This window comes from Pseudochaenichthys georgianus, chromosome 19, assembly GCF_902827115.2.
Source record: "Pseudochaenichthys georgianus chromosome 19, fPseGeo1.2, whole genome shotgun sequence".
Classification (NCBI taxonomy): Eukaryota; Metazoa; Chordata; class Actinopteri; order Perciformes; family Channichthyidae; genus Pseudochaenichthys; species Pseudochaenichthys georgianus.
This window is the reverse complement of record NC_047521.1, coordinates 14,244,261-14,264,852: the sequence shown is the minus strand read 5'-3', so window position 1 is coordinate 14,264,852 and position 20,592 is coordinate 14,244,261. Positions and strand designations below refer to the sequence as shown.

At 42.0% G+C, this 20,592-nt stretch overlaps 1 protein-coding gene across 6 annotated transcripts in view; it reads right to left on the bottom strand.

Annotated features, from left to right (window-relative positions):
- The window catches only part of usp54b (ubiquitin specific peptidase 54b), a 63,672-nt gene that overhangs the window by 15,820 nt on the left and 27,260 nt on the right, over positions 1 to 20,592 (bottom strand). For 5 of the 6 annotated variants that reach the window (XR_004554088.2, XM_034106876.2, XM_034106874.1 and 2 more), the window contains 9 exons: positions 12,576 to 12,710; positions 11,766 to 11,879; positions 11,201 to 11,283; positions 9,359 to 9,464; positions 6,387 to 6,533; positions 2,720 to 2,869; positions 1,939 to 2,131; positions 1,513 to 1,695; positions 950 to 1,169 (listed from right to left, as the gene is read on the bottom strand). Coding sequence is in view for 5 of the 6 variants with exons in the window: in XM_034106876.2 (XP_033962767.1) it covers positions 950 to 1,169; positions 1,513 to 1,695; positions 1,939 to 2,131; positions 2,720 to 2,869; positions 6,387 to 6,533; positions 9,359 to 9,464; positions 11,201 to 11,283; positions 11,766 to 11,879; positions 12,576 to 12,710 (1,331 nt within the window). In the remaining variant the exon portion in view is untranslated. Of the gene's footprint in view, positions 1 to 949; positions 1,170 to 1,512; positions 1,696 to 1,938; positions 2,132 to 2,719; positions 2,870 to 6,386; positions 6,534 to 9,358; positions 9,465 to 11,200; positions 11,284 to 11,765; positions 11,880 to 12,575; positions 12,711 to 18,065; positions 18,233 to 20,592 lie in introns of those variants that run through there. The other variant, XM_034106879.2, reaches the window with a different exon arrangement.

Here is a 20,592-nt window from a genome sequence, read left to right as displayed (position 1 = left end):
TAAACCGTACCATATCTAGATTGTATATTACATGACTCTAGGAGTGGAAAGAATACTATGATATCCCACCAAAATACAAGTTCCTCGACTTTTGAAAACTACTCAAAAACAAATTATAGAGGGTATAGAGAGCTCAGTCAGTCCACCCACGCAGAGTTTTTAATGCAAAAACAATACCGAAGTAACAAATCCTTTTTATACTTCAAAGCGCTTTTTGTGTTTAAAGTACTTTAACTTAAGTATGGTCTTAAATGCAGGACTTTAACATACATTACATTGTTTTACCACTGATTATTATAATAAGTGACTGATTATAGAAAGGACTCTACAGGGAAATAAAAAAACTTTGTCCACTTTTTATTTGATACGGTGAGTTTGTCATTGTGTCACATGACGTTGATACCAGAAGACGAAATAGCAACCGTGACGGAGATTTTGTGTTGTCAGAGTTTGGTGTGTTGGAGTACAAAAAGCATAGTTCAGTGTTTTCTTAAAGATGTTCAGTGTCATGGCTGAAGCTTAAGCTGATTTTGACAATACAACACTGATTTCTGAACTTCTCTGTTTTGCGAATGCCCTCTGCAGTGTACTCGCTCAATACTGGACCAACTGCAAACATTGTAATCCCCATTCGTTACTTAGACATAGAATCATGGGGAAATATGTGCCAGGTTGGAAAATACTAAAGTCCCCCAATAAAAGGAGGATTTGAATACTTTTATCATCTCATATTAACTGCATGGTGTACTGAATTTAGCATAACTTAATATTCAGACAATGCCTTGTTTTGTTTTTTATGCTGCTGCAACGCAAACATTTCCCAATTTGGGATCCATAATATTATGATATTATGAGAACATTTAAAATACAACTTTACACTGTTTTAATGTGAATTCAAGATGGTCTTACTCTAAGTGAGATGTGTTTGTGTGCGTCAGCAGTGCAGTACCTGGACTTGCTCTCACTGCTGGTGCTTTCATCCTCCCAGTGGGGGCCCCCAACCCCGCCCTCACAGCCCCCGACTCCTGACGAAGAAGAGGACGACAGGGGACGAGACGAGGAGGAGGAGGAGGTGAGTGGCCGGCGGGAGGAGAGGAGGAAGACGGCCGTCTCCTTGTACTCCTGCAGAGGAGGAGAGGAAGGGCGGGGAGGACCCTCCACTGCTGACTCTGAACGTGGGAGAAGAAAGGCAGAACAAGTAAATCCAATAACTTTTGTATTTATCTCACAGGGGGGCAATTATGTAGGCAACAGTGCTAGTAAATAGGAGAATAACCAGTATGGAGGTGCATAACCTAAAGAGACTGCAGTGGAGAAGCACACAGCACTTCATTACCACTAATTGCTCTTACTTGTACCTCAAACAAGTACCGCAGTTGTGTACTTTCTGCCTGAAAACACTGCAGTCCCTTGTGTGTTTGCAGTTGTTCGGCACTGCCAACAATGCTAACAATGTTTTCTAGTTTAACTTGTATATGTAACTTTACAACTGGATTTGAAATGCAGTTTTACCTCCAGCGTCGGCACCGTGCTGCGGTGTGCCGATGTCGTAATTACACACCACTGTGGTCTGGGACTCGCTGGAGAGGTGGCTTCCCGTGGACTGGTGGAGGGATCGGCTGCGGGTGGCGCGGTGACTCGAGCTGTCCGTGGAAGAGTCAGTACGAGTGTCGCTGGATATAGACGGCTCCCGACCTGAGATAGAAAAAAAGATTTTAAGTTAAAAAAGAGGGATTACCTTTTCGTTAATCCTGTATCTCCATATGTTTACAGTGAAAGGGCAGGGAAAATAAGTTCCAGCTCTGCAGTAGAAAAGCAGAAGTTTGATTAAAGGGTTGAAGGTCAGGGCTTTAAATCTGTAACCTCACATGCCCCCCCGCGTGGATGATAAACACTGAGTAATCTGATCTGTAGCAGAGTGTGTCGTCTTTGCTGTACCAGAGTCTTCGCTGTCGTAACCGGCCTTGCTGCTGCAGTGCTGGAGCTCCAGCTGTGGGTTGGAGCTGGTACAGGGGTTGGAGCTCTCCTGCAGTATCACCGGCGTCCCACGGGGGTCAGCGTAGAGCAGCAGCAGGGGCTGATAGTGGCCTTTGATACAGCGAGACACCACGTCCTTCCACTTAGGGCCGATCTGGAGGTGCAGCAGGGCATCACACACACACACACACACACGCATAGACATACATATGAACCCACACACAAGCATACACAAAGAAAATCTATCTGTATTAGGATATAACATTACGCATATTCCACCAAAACCAGAAGGTCAAACACATACACTGCTCTGTGTCCTTAATGATATCATATTATCACAGTTTTCCATTAGCTCAATAACCTAATATGCCAAAGTGTACACTGGGACTGATAAAAGGGTCAAGGACACTTTATATCACACTTTGACACAAACAAACCCGGCTTTCCTCAATACTGTATATCATTTCCCAGCCCTATAGAAGATAAATCATGAAGTACTGCACCATAAAACCAGTTCTAGCACATAAACCTGCGGCAAGAATAAAACAAAGGGCGGGATTAAACATTCAAACACATAATCAATCGCGAGCCGCCCCCGCTGACCATGCAGCAGTGGAACTAACACACAGCGTAGTTCTTGTCATCGCAGCTGCACTCGCAGGCACAACTGGAGATGCAGCAGATACTGTAGCAGCACCCCTTTCCCTGTGTTGCAGCATGCAGCCTCCAAACTGTGTCTCACCTCTTTGACTTGGGCGTCGTCGAAGTACATCCACTTGCGTATCTTGGTCTGGAAGAAAAAGGTGGAGTAGTGCTTGCCGTAGTAGCACACCATGCCCACCAAGTAGAGCTCCGCCTGGCGAGCCCTCTCCTCTGTCACACGGTAGAACAACTACAGAGAGAGAGAGAGAGAGAGAGAGAGAGAGAGAGAGAGAGAGAGAGAGAGAGAGAGAGAGAGAGGGGAGGAGGGAGGGAGGGATGCAGGGAAGAGAGGTGTGCAGCAGGGGGGGGGAGATAATGTTAATACAAGCACATCTTTTGCTCACCTGGTTCATCTGCTGTATACAGTTATACTTCACTTTCCTCTCATTGTATACTGTACATACTGCACAGTGATACACATTTATACTGCAGTTTAATGCAGAAATGATGGACAGACCTCACATTAAAGACTAATGCTTTGCACATCTTACGTAGGCAGTGCAATGGGATAGAAGTTAGGGGTTTAAGACCATGACCTTCTATATCATTCTATTTTATTGTGTTCTGTTTTGCCCTTTATTCACATGCTGCTGCAAAAGCATATCCTTACTCACTGATCTAGGAATGCAACCAACAACTACTCTAATTATGGATCACCTTATTAAGTCAATTCTTCCTCATAAGTTTACACACAATTTCCATAGATAAAAGTAACTTCCTTTAAATTCCCAACATTTTCAAAAAGGCATTCTCTAATTGTTGTTGTTGTATTAGTTGATTAGTATCATTAGGAAACTAATGAGTATATTTTCCTTTGTTTTTTCAACAAGCACTTATTTAGCATACTGCAAGCAGAAGACCTGAGTAAACGTATCTGTTTATTTATCCCAGGTAAAGTCATTAGGACAATATCCAACAATGTTCAACCACATTGCCTTTCTTCCTCATATCTTGCAGCCATACACTACTAACAATCTAAAAACTCATGGACATTCAATATACAACCAAACAAAAATCCTCATATTTTAGAAGTTGGATCCAGCAAGTGCTGTGATAAATGACCTAATGTTATCTATTTATTGTAAAAGATGAATGGTTTCAGGACTACAACAATCTAATAGAGGAAGGATAGAACATGAAAGTGTACCAGGGAAGCTGAGAAGAGAGAAATCTGAGGACAGACAAAGAGAGAAAGTGAAAGCAGTGGAAGAGGATGAGGGATTCAGGAGGCAGATGGATTCACTTCCGCTGATTTGAACGCGCAGACAAAAGCAGAGAATGCGATAGATTGAGCCTCCGATTTGTATTTGACAACTAGCTTCATCTCGCAACCGCGGGATGATAACGAGGGGAAGCGGCGGCGGGCGGAGAGGGAAGATAGAAGATAGAGGGAGGAACTTGACTCATTGTAACACATAGTCATATTCACTGATCCATTATTCATGGATATCGCTTCAGAATGCGTCTGGAGATGTTACAGTGGCATTAAAATGCATCAACATTACTCAGTCATGACACAGAGTATCAGGGGCCGTGAGTGTGAGTGTGTGTGTGTGTGTGTGTGTGTGTGTGTGTGTGTGTGTGTGTGTGTGTGTGTGTGTGTGTGTGTGTGTGTGTGAGAGAGGTGTGAAAGCAGAAGCTCTAACAGAATAATGGAAGTCAGGTGTTCCATTGTGTGGCGTGTGTTATCATTTCTCATTTCAGTGTGAGCTGCAACGGGATTGGTCGAGTTTCCTGGCCTCTGACGCATGCACATGGTTGTATTCTGTATTTATGATTGTCATTAAGTGTGTATTTGAGTGTTGAGCACATTTACACAACTGTGTTTTTCTAGTAGTATATGTGTGTCCTTGAAAGTGTTTATATCTCGATGCTGGACCACTAGTAGGCGGTGGTGGCGAAGTCCATAGGGACTTGGCTTGGCAACTGGAAGGTCACCAGTTCAAGTCCCGGAAAGACCAAGTGCTACCGAGGTGTCCCTGAGCAAGGGGAGGCCCCGTTCCCTACACTGCTCCCCGGGCGCCGTAGATAATGGCAGCCCACTGCTCCTAACACTAGGATGGGTCAAATGCAGAGAAACCGTTTTGTTACATAGTACCTGTACTACGTAATGACAATAAGTTGAATCTAATTATCTAGTATGTGTTTCAACATGCCTCGGGTATTTCCACCTCTGATGTGGGGGTTAAGTTTCTGGTTGTTTATTTAGTGAGGAAATATAATATTAATCATACTTTTTCCTGCGTGTGAAAATACATTATGGTTTCTAGAGTTCCAACTAACCTAAAAACTATGAAATTAAATATTTGTTCTAGCCTGCCTGCGTCATCAAGCCATCAGATTGATATCCACTTCCTATGTCACTATATGACGTACATGCCTGTAAAAGTATATCAAGTGTTAAGCCCTCTCCATAGGGGGAGAGTTCAGCTGTGTGCCAACGGAGGACTGTTGTTAAGCGTGGCTCAGCATTTATTTGAATATTCAACTATTTACTGTATAAACAAATATTGGCATTTCTGTGTAGCTGATGTGCTGAAATAAAAAATGTATATCATGACCGGCTGAGACAAAAGTCTGTGTTCAAGTGATTACAGGAGCCGTCTTAAAGTCCTGTCATTTATTTTTTTATAGAAAGCCCTGCCTACAGTATGTTGCACATTTTTAATATAGAAGACCAATTTTTTTCTTTTTTTATTCCCTTTCATGACAGGCAGGAAGAAAAAACGAATTATCCATTCATGAAATGGGAGCAAGGCCACATCAGATTTCATTGCCACTCGTCACAATTCAAGCACTTAAACTTAACATATCACGTAGCCTGCGGTACTCGACTTCCCACGCAGAAAATATGTAAGTAAGAGTAAGTCTAAAGCCTAGGGAAAAAAAGGATTGTAATCTGGTTTAAGAAGCTAAAAGATTTTAAGGGGAGTCAATTTGGCCCATGTTATTTGAATGTGATGTCCATGGGAATTAAGACGGAAACGTAACTATAGCGTTTGCAGCAAAAAAGTACTTTTAATATGTTGTGGTCTGAAGGTCCACATTTGACTTGCTGTTGAAAATCTCATGAACCAAAATGATCAAATATAAAAAAGAGGGTACAATCTGATCCTTAGAGACATTTTTTTTTTTTTTTTTTTTTTTTTTTTAAATTGCAGTAAAATATTCTCAGAAGTCTTGTGGACCAAACTCAACCCAAATATATAAGTATGAGTAAAATCTGATACACAGAAGCACCTGGACTCTAATAATTTCTGCTTGGTCATCCCATAACAAAGATTTTGAAGAATTATAAATATATATATATATATATATATTCTTTTAATAAATTGATAACCATTGGTGAGTTTTTATATAGTTTTTTTGATGGATTTGTCTAATTAAAAAAGGATAACATATCTGAAATATTTTCACTTGACAAATGTTACCAAAAAACAAGGACGGTTATGTTATTGTATGTCAACAAAATATCTATTAGGAGATAAATAAAAAATGTGGCAGAATATTTTATTTTGGAGTGGTATTTTATTTATATTTATGTCAGTGTTTGGGTGTACGTGCTTAGCTGCTCTCAGAGACATGTGTAACATATGCTAATGTATTTATTGACCGTATTATGTGTGTGTGTGCGTGTGCGTGTGTGTGTGTGTGTGTGTGTGTGTGTGTGTGTGTGTGTGTGTGTGATGTGTGTGTGGTTCTCTCACATCTCCCAGACGCAGGCAGGTTCCCAGGCTGTGTATGACGTCCTCCGCCAGGTCAGAGTGGTCCGAGTCCCACACCAGGCCGATGGACACGATCTCTGGAGAGTTCATCAGCACCCGGCGGATACGCAGCACCTCCCCACAGTTACTCTGGGAGGGGGAGAGGGAGAGAGAAGAGGGGCGTGTGATCAAACTGGTGTATTCATCCTGTGTTAGTGTCACAGTGGTCGCTAAAACCATCCCTTTATTTGGCAGAGATGCATACAGATACACACACACGAATAAACTGAGAATGAGGTTGAGAGATAAAGGAATGTAAGAGAGGAAAGCGTCACTGTGCTGAGTTGTATTTGTCCCTTGAGCCTTCTGTTGAGTTCAGAACCGTGTGTTCTGAATCCTTCCTTTGAGTCATGACCCACCGCAGAGCTGGTGGACACACACACACACATATAAGTGCGAACACACACATGCAGTGCTGGCAGAGTGTGCTCGGAAACAGCCTGAGAACACCCTGGCAACCACACACTTTGCCAAACACAACAGTCTCACACACACACACACACACACACACACACACACACACACACACACACACACACACACACACACACACACACACACACACACAGAGCTCTGCCTTTGTGGGCGGCATGCTGTGTTGCGCTGGCACCGAGATGGCAGGAAGGTATTTTGCCAGGGTCTGCTTCTAAATTCAGCCAAAACAGCAGAGCACCGAGACACAGGCTATCCGCTAGCTGAGGATACGCAGCCTCTGTGAGCTCTCACTGCTGGGAAAAGCCGCTGACAATATCACTCATTATCACATGATCGTACAAACAGATCTGCTCCGCTTCAACAACGCTGATCAGTGTGGTCTCAGCTCCGAGGGATATATGCAAAGATGACTTTCCTTTTTTCTTCCCTCTTCTTGCCGTGGCCATGCAGGCCTTTCCAGGAGAGAGTGAGTTATATAACAGTGCTGCTGGTCAGAGGATGCTGTAGGTTTCCAGAATGCTGATCGTGGCATTCTTCACAGCAGAATATAACAAGTTTAGGGAAATGTTTGTGCTTACGATTCCTCACGACTCCATACAGCACTGACATAAAGAGACAATCTCGCTTTATCAATGAAGATGCTGAGGAGACAGATGTAGGATTGGTGAAAATTGAACCACCACACATCTACACAGAGGCGGTATGAAAACATACTGTATGTACTTGTTTGGCTCTGGAAGATCAACAACATGGCTGTATGGCAACAGTATAGCCATATTATCTAAATCTATTAGTTTAAAGCACAAATTAAAGGGGCCCAATTACGCTTTTTGGGGTTTTCCCTTTGCTGTAGTTTGTTGAAATGGTCTGCAAAGGCTAAAATCCCAAAGTTCCCTGCTGAGGGAGTTTCTCTCCCACTCCTCTTAACTTTTACTTTGAGCAAACGGAGCATTTAAAAAACAATCCCAAATGTGTTTGGATTGTAATCCTATTTATATATCCTACATCCTATGAAATGCTAAACCCTTATTGGTTTATGATTGTATGTGAAACCACTGAAAAAATAAACACCCTGCCTTTTTTAAACCAGTTCAAAGAAAACTGAAAAATACAAAAAAGCAGAAATCTTTCATGTGAACAATGTTCTAATTTAGGAATAAAAGTAATTAGAGTTAGAAAAGGATTGGAAACAAATGATGTCTTGCTTTTTAATAAAAATATTGACCATTTTAAATGTAGCTACTTTATAAAGTGGTAAACAAAATCTTCCACTACAGCATCTATATATCAAATAGAATAAACACATATGAGCTTACTTTAAATAACTGTAAAATTAAACTCTAGAACTTCAGTCGAGAGTCTTGCACAAAGCAAATATCCTCCCACTCTACAGTATCTCCCAGCAGCCTCGCTCCCATCCAAATACCCTCACTGTGTTTGAGCAAGGACCAATGTGGTATTAACGAAAGATCAGCGCTGCAAGTGGTGGAAGATAAACAGAGGTGAGACTCCCGCAGGACTGTGGCTCGTGAACGATCTAACGGAGTGTTGGTGGAGCTGCTGCTCTGTGAAGGGGCCCGGCTGAAGAGGCTCTTTGTGGGGACACTTTGGCAGAGAGCGGGGCCGAGCTGGATGCTTTCAGCCGCAGCCCCTTCCCATGTGGCAGCACAACACAACCAGGCAGAACAAAGGCATCCTACACCTCTCTCTCTCTCGCTAATCTCTATCTATCTATATATCTCATCTCCTCTCTCGTAGTCTATCTATCCTCCTCTCTCTCGCGCTCTCTCTACTCTCTCATCTCTCTCTCTCTCTCATTCATCTCTCTCTCTCTCTCTCTCTCCTCTCTCTCTCTCTCTCTCTCTCTCTCTCTCTCTCTCTCTCTCTCTCTCTCTCTCCAGAACAGCAGCCAATGTATCTAAAGCTCATCGTTTTTGTTTAGCCGATCTTGACTCAAAAATACTCACATTCTTCAGGACGAGTATTTTTAACGTGATTGTTTCCAGCACAATTACATTTTCTTTTTATATCATTGTGCAAGACAATGCTGATCATAAACTGTGAAGGAGGGCGATGAAGAGAACTCAGAAAAAGCTACCGGTAATAGAAAGTAGAAAGGAAAAGAAAATGAGCTGCTGATTAACACAGAACAACTAAGAAAAACAACAAAACTACCAACGGTTACGCTGCAAATTATATTTAAAAATGGGATTCCATCATCCTTCTATTTTCTGGGGGGGAGGGGGGACCTTCTTTCTAAATTAGAAAGAAGACATTTTCTGATTTTGCATATTTGATGACACCAAAAAAAAGAAGAGTGGTCCAAATAAATATTTAAAGCACAGTTTATATTTTGTACACTGTTGTTTTTAAAGTGTGTTTGTGTGTGTGTGTGTGTGTGTGTGTGTGTGTGTGTGTGTGTGTGTGTGTGTGTGTGTGTGTGTGTGTGTGTGTGTGTGTGTGTGTGTGTGTGTTCTCACAGGGCAGTTGCGCAGGTCTCCCATGTTGCTGGCGTTGCGGAGCAGCTCTCCGAACATGTCCGGTGTAGCTTTCTCTCTGCACTCCAGCATCCTCACCGCCTGGTTGCTGCAGAACGGAACAAACACACACACAGCATTCTTTAAAACTTGATCGGTACCGTGCAGTAATTTGCAGGCAATTGTTTCATTTCCTTTGGTGTCCCTGGCTGAATATCTGTTGAAAATCTATTAATCTTACAATCTGTTGTTCATTTGGCTTTGCATATGGCAACTATTCCCACACATGTACTCTGAGTCAGTCCCGCAGGCTTTTTCTCATCTGCTTCAATAAAAGGAAATAAAGGGAAGGGAAAAGAATAAAAGGAAATCTAGATTATACAATCATTAAGGCTGTGAAAAAGATTAATTTTGAGCAAGTTTCATAATATTGTGTGACAGATTATGATCTTTGACCTTCCTAAAGAGGTCTTGCTAAAAGAAGATTGCCTCACGAGGAGCAATAACAGAACAGAAACATTAGTTTGTATTAAAGTTCATCGACAGCTTGCATAATTTCTTGAAAAAAAGCTTTTTTCAAAACTGTTTTTGAGACAATCTCCTTCAGCCAGGCTTAATGATACTTTAACACTGAGCTGCATTTATCCCTTTTAAGTACGATTGTCCTCTCAAGGACAAACTCAAACAACATTATGATAATCCGTTAATACAAAATGGACCTGTGCCCGCCTGCATCTCCGTACCATGCATGCACGGGATTATGTGTGCTATGAATCAGCATTGTTTTCTTCTGGTGAAGTATTCCTTTAAGAATAACGATTTTTAAAAACCATCCAAATCTCTCCTCCTCCCTCCTCCCCCCCCCCTCTCCTCCCCTCCTCCCCTCCTCTCACCCCTTCCATTAGCCCGAAATGAACTCAACCTCTCCTACAGTATGCTCTCTCTCTCTCTCTCACTCCATTTTAACCCCTAGCTTGACCTCTCCTCTTCAGATGTACAGGAAGATGCGAGGCTGAGAACGCAGTTTAAAAACAAAACACCACACTTGTCCTCTTGTTTACTCATATCTGAATTGGGCATGGAACTGAATTTTGTTTGTCTTTCGGTTGCCCTCTGATTATCTTACTCATGTTGACTTTTGCATATTTGGCAATCATGACTGTAAACAACAGGCTCCACTAAAGGGTAAAAATAGCTTGGCAGTGCTAACAGGCACAAACAGAGAGCGGTGGCACCGCTGTGCCCGCCACTGCCTCCACACAGCGTGTTTATTTGTACTTTCACCCCCCATTCATGCCTCTATTTCCTCTGCCGTGTTCAATTTCCAAAAGGGATATGGAGTAATATATCCTCTTATTTCCCTCTCGTTCGCAGCCTTTCCGATCCACTGTTACACTTATAGATTTATGTCGCCCCCTGGGTCTACTGAATCAAACAGCTGATTGATTACTTCCCCTGTTCCTTCTTTCATTGACTCGCGTGTGCAAGTTTTTGCAGCTCTAAGGATGCTTCTCCTGTGTGAGGATTTACCTTCAAGACATATTATGCAAAAGCTTACCTCCTTTTCCTAATGCATGAAAATTGATGTGTGTGTCTTTGTGCATAATGTGTGTGTGCATGTGTGCGCTCACAGTTCAGTGTTCAGCAGGGACCCGTGCAGGGGAGAAGAGAACACGCTGTACCTTCCTTTACAGCCTCAGCTAGCTGCCAGATTTACTGCAGTGTGTGTGTGTGTGTGTGTGTGTGTGTGTGTGTGTGTGTGTGTGTGTGTGTGTGTGTGTGTGTGTGTGTGTGTGTGTGTGTGTGTGTGTGTGTGTGTGTGTGTGTGTGTGTGTGTGGTCTTACCAGAGGGATGTAGTGGAGATGTAATGAACCATCTGAATGAAGGGCAAGGGGTCCGATGTGGCTCCACAGCTGTTACACACACACTGCAAACACAAACACACCGTCAGATTCAGAGCGGGACATCCTGTTCTTCAGAAATGTTTCTGAATATTTGATGAAAGTCCCAAAAGTGAAACATGTACCAACTCATATAAGTAGTGCTGGGCAGGAAGGAGAAAATCAAATGATAGGATAACATTTACAATATACAATATCTTGGACAAAATACCTAGATATTGATGTTGTCATACATTTGAGGGTGGACTTTTAGTGCTTTCACAAAATATTTACTTATGATACTTTTAATATTAATCATCAGTACTGTAGATAAATGGACAGCTATTACAGTACGGTAAGCTCAGATAAATTACATCATTTTACTGTAGTGAAGCTTTTAAAACCAGTTTTAAAAACACTTTCACACTATATCAAAATCCAAAATCTAAGACAGTATCTAGTCTCATATCACGATATTTTGTCTATTCATGCCCCATCTCTTTGTTAAAGTGACTGAACTATTTCCTACCTGTTCGAACAGAGTCATAGCAAACTTCTGGTGTGGTATACAGTGTTTGGCTGTGCAGATGTCCTCTCTGCTCTCTGCACTGATGTGGAAGTGGATACGCATCAGGAGATTCTCCTAAGACACACACAAAGAAACATCAATTAATGTGTGTGTGTTGTTTGGTTAGTTTGCATATTTGCTTGATTATGTTGTATACATAATGTACAGTGTGTGTGTGTGTGTGTGTGTGTGTGTGTGTGTGTGTGTGTGTGTGTGTGTGTGTGTGTGTGTGTGTGTGTGTGTGTCTGGGTTTGATCGTTCCTCTCTGTTGGTGCTCCTGTTAATCTGACCGTGGGAGCAGCATCTATATTTCATAAGAAGCCTACGGATTCCCTGACTGAACACATTTACTACCAATCAATCAGGGAGCGCCAACCGTGCACACATATAAAACACACACACACACACATGGTGGAGTTCCTTAAGGCAGAAAGAAAGTGTTGGAGAGAAAGCAACAGGAAGGTCTGAGATTTTTATTGCGAGCTGAGATTTGTATTGCTTTAAGAAAAAGCGACTTATACTTGATCATGATTTTACCTTTAAATAAATTATATGGTTTGTTCAGTCCCTTAAATACTATAAGAATCATTCCCATCTGGTTCTTCACCTTATTATCTCCATCTAATTAAGCAAAGAACTGAAAACATAATCCATAGCTTCATTCAGCACACTGAAAACAAGAGATATAGTCTTGCTCACCCACATAAGCCTTTAGGCAACCTGTGTGTGTGTGTGTGTGTGTGTGTGTGTGTGCGTGCGTTTCAGACTCACAAAGCACTCGGCAGCGTCGTCCATGATGCCCAGCTGAAAGCGTTGTTCGTCTTGGAAAGTCTTGGCCAGAGCGCTCCGCAGTGCATCTGATGGGAGTACACGCTCACTGCTGAACTGGAACTGAGCAAAGATACTCTGAAAACATACATTCACACAACACACACACACATATATATAGAAACCCATTACATCTTTATTTCCCTGCTGCAGAGATACAATGTGCCATAAATGCTTTTCCAGGAATACATTGTTGGAGTTGAAACGTACAGTGGGTGTGTCAATGCAGACATGAATATGTACTTCTCTCATACTGCAACAGATCTCTCTGAATACATTTTAAATTGGAAGTGGTGTTCTCTCAACTGACCCATAAAACAGATCCTAGTTGTCAACTTGTCAGGGCACAACAAACCCCGACCGGACTCAAACGAACGCCACAGCTGGCCTCGATATCATACCGTATCAATAATAGATGGTGTTTGTAGAGCACTTTTCCTCCGACCAAAACAGCGTTCGAAGCGCTTTGCAGCAATAAAATAGAAACCAAAGCAAACTGTTGCAGCGGGCTTGGACTGAAAGCTAGGCCACTGAAGTGTGTTTTGAGGGCAGAGCCTCAACAGATCCGAGAAAATACTGTACGGCCAGTCTGTGTTTCCTGCTCTGCCTAATACTGCTGCTTCATTTGCATGTGTAGGAACAAGCGATATTACAATTATCGCTGCCAAGGAGGTTCTTTTTGATCCTTTTTCCTGTTGGTTAATCAAAAAACCACATAACGCGTATATGTTAGTTCAGTCAAGAAGGACTTTTAACCGCAGTAATTGGTGGTTGGAGTGGCTAAATCCACCATGTGCTCATGTTTTAACCATTTCACATCGAAGCTCCTGCTTCCATGTGACCCATTATAATGGAGTCATGTCAGTAACACCATCTCTAGTGAATTACAATGGCTTCATTACTCAAATACATTACATGTCATTTGTTAGACGCTTTTATCCAAAGCGACTAACGTACATTCAGTACTGTGGGCAATCCCCACAGGAGCAATTTGGGGTGAAGTGTCTTTCCCAGGAACACAACGACATGCTGACTGCAGTGGGACTCGAACTTGCTACCCCTTGATTCCAAGTACAGCACACTACCCACTGAGCCACAGCCTCAGCCATATACACCCACTATGTTTTCTAATGCACTCAATCAACAGTCGTAAAACATTATAGATGTGACTTCTAAGTAAGTGCTTTATTGATGCTTTTTATTGTAAACTAGAGCTTAACTGATAGGGCTTCAAATACATGATGCGTACTTGTACACACCCCAACAATCAACTGTAGTAAGGACTCACAGTAAGCTTTAATGGTGCATGGGTCAAGTGAAGTAAAGTACATATTGATGGATTTACAGTTTAATTTACAGATGATAATGCATGTTTCATTGTGGGTGGGGAGTAAAGTGTAATGCATTTCCATTGCAAAATAATCTATGGTGGATCAGAGGCGACTATTATGTACGCCAAGATGTAGTACATAGTAATCTCTTAAATCACATCACATCCCTCATAATGCATTATAAATGTGGACTTTATAGAAAGTGTTAGCACAATGTCTACTGGAAAGGGTTTGTCAGAGGTGAGACATTTTGGGTTTCTGTAAGTTTCTCAGATTTTGTCATTTGAATAAATTCTGAAGAGGTAAAACTATCCACAAAAAGATCATGGGATGCTCCTGTGGCTTAAGGGGTTAAGACACGACAAACCATGAACAACATGGGAATAACTGTCCTAAACCTCAAAATCGAGAAGCGACTTTTTTGAAATGTTTTACTGAATGTATACATTTGGTACATCAACTATTAAAACAATGTCTTGTAGTCATGCCTTTCATATTAAAAAGCCTTGTATTTTAAATGCATTGTTAAACGTTTTGTTTGCACAATTCATCCTTGTACAAAGGTATTATGTTCCTTCACAGGATTTAGAATTTCTCCTAAACAGCAAGACTTTGTATGTAGTTTGATCTGGATTTGTTATTAAAATTGTAATTGTAATAATGTATTTTATTGTGTTGCTTTGTTGGAGGTTCGTGATCTCTGAATACTTTGAGGTTATCGTTGTTGTGGCAGTAGTTGCAGTAATAGCAAAAGTAAAATTAGGTTTAGTAGCCTAGTACAAGAAGTACCAAACAACACAGTGTTAGAAATGACTGCCTGGCTGTGTGTGTAACTTTCGGCTGAGTCTGAACTAAAGAGACCTGCAGACGTTTAAATAGGGAGAGATAAAAGCATGGATAACTTCCTCCGAATTGCCAACGGACAAAAATGACCTAATTCTTTGTTGGTGAGAATTCTCAGCTGGAAAAAGCCGGGCGATTATTTTTGACCCAAACTGAAACAGCCCAAACCAGAAATAAACACGAGTCAGCCTGACATGTCGGAGCAGAAGATAGTGCTCTGCTGGGTCTATGTCACCACGGTGATTCAATCACTGGAGTGAAAAGCAGCAGGTGCTCGGTGTCCTGAAGGCTGACAAACATGTTATTAAAGAGCCTGTGACACCATCCCAACAACTATTGTGCAATGAAATATTGGGCTACTAGTAATCTCGAACCGTCAGTTTAAAAAAGAAAAAGCGATACCGTTCCGTTAAATATCAATAATTTCGAACATCGCGGGGAAATTCCTTCGACTCATTTTGAAGTTTTGGGGGAAGCCGGAATTGACGTCAATGCGGGAACGCTTCGAGAGCCAAACACGGACAAAGTGTGTTGTCATGCGTAGAAATGGTGAATTACTGAGATTAGGCACGTTAATAACGTTTTAATGAATGACTACAGTATATTCATATGTGTCAGTGCTTTCATGTCAATTCGGCGACATAAACATAAATGATCGTGGTGAAGATGATGATTACATTAGGATTAAAAATCGGGAGTGAGAGCTGCTGAATTTCCTCCCGTCGGATGTGATATAAAAACAAATCGATTATTTTTGTGGTTATAAACTCAAGTGGATGAAACTACATTTATTAGTGCTTTCATGTCAATTCGGCGAACATATGAACACATTAAATGATAAGTGAGGATGATGATTAAAAATCGTTTGTTTGAGCCGGTCTGCATTTCCTGATGAGAAAACAAACCGATGCTTTTTGTAGTTGTAGTACACCAACAACATGGATTAAACGTGTGTTTTTTTTACCACAATGTTGGGGAAATTAATGGATAAAATGCACGGATTATTATTATTATTCCCACTCCGATCGGGACACTAGGTCCACCGTTTCCCCGCAGCGAGGCTCCCCCCGTTGACAGTTTACGTGGGCTGGGTGCAGTGGCGGACTGGCCGGTACCGAAGTGGGCCGGTCGGATAAGTAACTAGCACATCCCCCATAGGCGGCGCGTGAGGCTCAGGTTTGAGAAGGCTAAATAACTTCTTTTACCTGACGCTGCCCGCCTCCGGCGTCTATAGAAAAGAGATCAACTCAGTGTGCGGAGTTTAAATCTCTCAAGTCATATTACAGGCAGGGTTTCCGTTAGCCGGTAATTACCGGTTTTTAGCTGGTAACATTTATAAAAAACCGGTAAATTCAAAACCTGACGGTCAAAATGTCTGGTAATAATTAGGGAGGCTGCGATCGATCGGCCGCCGGTCATTATCGGCCGATATTCACTCTTAATAGTTTGATCAGTGCTCTCTATAAAGGCCGATCAGGAGAGCTGGATCTGATCGATATGGACATAAACGCGAGTGAAGTGTAACCGGACGCGAGAGAGAGATCAGATCAGCTGCTGAGTCTGACCGAGACACGCAGCTCTGCAGGATCACCTGAAGCCCCGCCCTCTGTTTAGCGGGCTGCAGGAGCTGACTGCTGTCAGGAGAGAGAGGGAGGGAGAGGGGAAAAGAGAGGCTCCGTTCCTCCCGTGTTATTATTCAAAGTTGATGTAAACTTCTGAATAATGTACGTTATCTACTACAAGTAGTTTGTTTGAATGTAATAATTATGTTGTTTGTGGAATCATTTATTGAAAAATTAATCTGAATTTTGTTCGATCTGTTACGATTATAAACTGAAGCAATATCAAAATGAGCCCCGTGAACTGAGTTTTAAACATCAGCATATCTGCTCATAGTCCGGTAATTACCTGCTAACGGAAACTCTGCTACACAACTATTATTATTATTATTGAAATATGACCGGTAAGTTTCACATTTGTCCGGTAAAATAAAATCTGCCCGGACATTTGACCGTCGAGAAAAAATCCTAGCGGAAACCCTGATTACAGGATAAAGAAAATACAGTTTAAACTGCCGTATGCAGAGAAGACGCCGACGTGTCGCCGACGTGTCACACTTATCATTCATATTACATCATCAATCAGATCATATATCATAATATATCATATATTTCCTTATCTGAGTCAGCTTCTCCAGCCTCATCTGGCCGTGCAACACTCACAGTGTCACAGACTGTATGCAGAAGTATTATTTAACACATTATGTTGACGAAACACTCGAGACAAATGTAATTAAAGTCAGATCCACTCGTGTCTTAGACGTGAACGCGCTCTCAGCTGGAGAGAGAAACCCTGGCTTGATTTACCGAGTTGATAACCAGCGTCGTAGGACCACTTAGCGAGATCTCGTTTGTTAGTTTGTTGTTGTTAGTTTGTTTGTTACTCAAACATATCCAGGGTCTGTTGAACTGGCTTCGTAGTACAGGGCACAGGTGGCTAGCAGCGCTAATGTCAAAGACACAGACATTATACATTATATTTGTATTTTACCAGGATGCAGTGACACAAATATTTACATATTTACATTTACTATCTACAGCACCCGCCGCCCCTGACATCCCCCACTCCCCCCGTTGACAATTTACTAGCGGTACCGAAGTGGGCCGGTCGAGAGTCCCGGGATGATTTTTAGTCCCATTCCACCACTGGCTACATGACCATATGATCGCCCATATTGACGCACCTCATTCCTAAACTTCTAACAGATACAACATAAACCGATCCTTCAGCCTCATATGAGCTCTCAGACACGTTCAACATTAACCTGTCATCGCTGTCTGAGCTTGCTGCTGTGTGCGCCGTCGTGCGTTTACATCTGACTGTATATATATATAAAGGTTTACATGCAGATGCTGGGATCCTGGACGGTGCAGCTGGAGCGCTGTGCCCGCAATGACGTCACCCATCATTTGGCGGGACTTGAAGAATCCGCGAGAAGATCCAGAAAATTGTCAACATTGAAGGCAGATTAATGGTTATCAAAGTACAAATATCCAAAATCAGTTCAGTAACGGTTTTCAAGGGGACAATATGTACTCAAATTGATGGGTTTTGAAGGAGTTTTGGACTACTTTTCTCCGCGCCGTTCCTAATGAGCTTGCTTTAAAAGAAGAAGCACTCAAAACAGCCAGGACGAGGGTTAAACAAAAATCTGTTTTAATCATAAACGGTAATAATGCAATACCATATAATACATTACCATACAAAGCCATCATATGAGTAATGTCAGGAGTATGCCTACTCCTGGCCTTGTTCACAGGCTGCCCCGACCTCCCGGTCCGGGCGGCGCGTGGAGAGAGAACGAAGCAACCGGTTGCACGTCCCAAAACCAACAAAGGGGTGGAGTTTCATTTGGGAGATACCAACACGCTGTCTCACAGGGAATTAGCGCGGGCAGCTTTGAAAGCCACAGGTGTTGGGAAGGCCTGCAGGATGCACCTCATTAAAAATCAGGGGAAATGTCCCTCCCAATTTGCAAAGCCTATCGATGGTTTAACCCAGAAAAACATTCTCAGGGATAATCTTTACACTCAAAACAGAAATCACCATTAATTCTGCATCTCCCTTCTTCACAAATAGCTTAAAACACTCTTTTGATAAACAGGTAAACAGTCAAAGAAAACAACTATTGCGCTGATCTACTTTTAAGAAAAAGGGAACATTGTTTCAGGAATCTATAAAAAACCTCTCTATATGGTAGAGGAAAATGTCTTTTTGTTCCTTCAACTATTAACACACAGGAATGTATAAACCCACACATATACTTATTCAAGATATATAGACTTCTCTGAAACATGGCCTGCTTGAGATCCTAAACAGAATATATTCTCCCCACCAAGTACCCTGTCCTGCATATCTTCACATCCTCCACAGGGCAATAAAACGTAGTTTACTTTTAACAGCCCTTTGTCTATCGCCATTTTAGTCCTCACATTTATGAAAGGATAAAACAGAGAAATCACTATAAAACACAAACACAGGTATTGTTTGAACAGTATTCACTTAACTGCTACTATTGATAATTATCAAGAAACTCAAGGGACCTCTTTTAATATCTGGAAATTGCAACAAGACCTTCTGCCATTTCAAATGTAACACACTTCTTTGGTACACTATCTCACATCAATTTCCACAATTTGGATGATGGGGGAAAACCGTGTCACAGGCTCTTTAAGGTACACCGTATACTTTAACAGTTCATCAGCACGGACTTGTGTTGTTTTGTATCCACACTGGTCCGTTTTAGTTGCAGTGTGAAATCTAGCACAGAGCTTTAGCAGAAAGTTGAATACATCTTGTAAATAAGCAAGAATGACTATTTCTTTATTACACTTTGATTAGTGTATTGTCTACCTGAAGTTACTGAGTAGGCCTAAATGCGCAGCGAGAGGGAATTTTCTTTTGGATGTTTCAATACTTGTCTAACATTATAACATTTTAACTTTGTTGAAACTGACAATAATTGAACTCAACTAAAGCTAATATTTCTTAAGAAATCATGATCAAATATGATGCTGCAGAACAACCAGAGCGTGGTTTTTTTTCACGCTTTCTCCTCTCTTTCCTAAACTTGATGCCTGCATTCCCGTCGGAGATGTACGCGTCTTATGCTAGTAGCGGCTAACGTAGCCTCAAACCGCTAAGATAAATAGTTCAGCAGCAGGCTGCAGCCGTCTGGCTAGCTCACTTCTTTGCAACTCCACTAATATCACTCGTGATTTAGTAGCATAAATCCAACATAGGATGCAAATCTTTGTGTTTTGTACATCCAACTAGCTACCATGACCTATCTACTATAGATTCCCCACAGAGACAGGTTAAAGCACCAGTTGTAACTGCTTTGACTTAACCTCTTTTTACTCAAAACCTTTCCTATCTGCGGACCCTCTTCTTTACTCTGTTTTCTAGTTCTATATCCCTTCTTTGTCTTTGGTTATTTAAGAAAATTCTGAACCCACAATTGTCATTTTGGAAGCGAGATGGCTTTGAACAGATTGAGTATTATAAAACAATAGGCTTCAGTCTGTGAGTGTGGCTGAGTGTGTTGGCAATGGGAAAGGTAATGCAGTCGCACTGAGAAGGGGGGGGTGTGTGTGTGTGTGTGTGTGTGTGTGTGTGTGTGTGTGTGTGTGTGTGTGTGTGTGTGTGGTGGCTGTGCTGACTGCAGCAATGCGCCAAGGAGAATGGAGGGGGAATATACCCTACAGAGAGAGAGAGGGAGGGGGGAGGGAGGGAGGAGAGGAGGAGGAGAACAATAAAGATGAGGGAGTAAGAGAGGGAGGTGTGTGTGGTGTGCGTACACCAGCTCCTACATTCATTCATCTTTCTCTTTTCTTCTTTCCCACTTCCTCCTCTCTTCTTTTTCTTCTTCTCTCTACTTGTTCCTTGCACGTGTGTGTGTGTGTGTGTGTGTGTGTGTGTGTGTGTGTGTGTGTGTGTGTGTGTGTGTGTGTGTGTGTGTGTGTGTGTGTGTGTGTGTGTGTGTGTGTGTGTGTGTGTGTGTGTGTGTGTGTGTGTGTGTGTGTGTGTGTGTGTTCAGGAATCTGCGTCTGTGCATGTGCCTGAGTGCTTTGCTGTTGAGAGAGATAAAGTGTTGCAGTGATTTCCGAAGGGATAGCCACAGGCAGCCTCTGAACTTATGTTTACTACCAGGGCGGGCGTCTTTATCTGCCGCAGATAGAAAACACAAAACCACAAACAATTCGCTCCAAAATAAAAGAAACCCA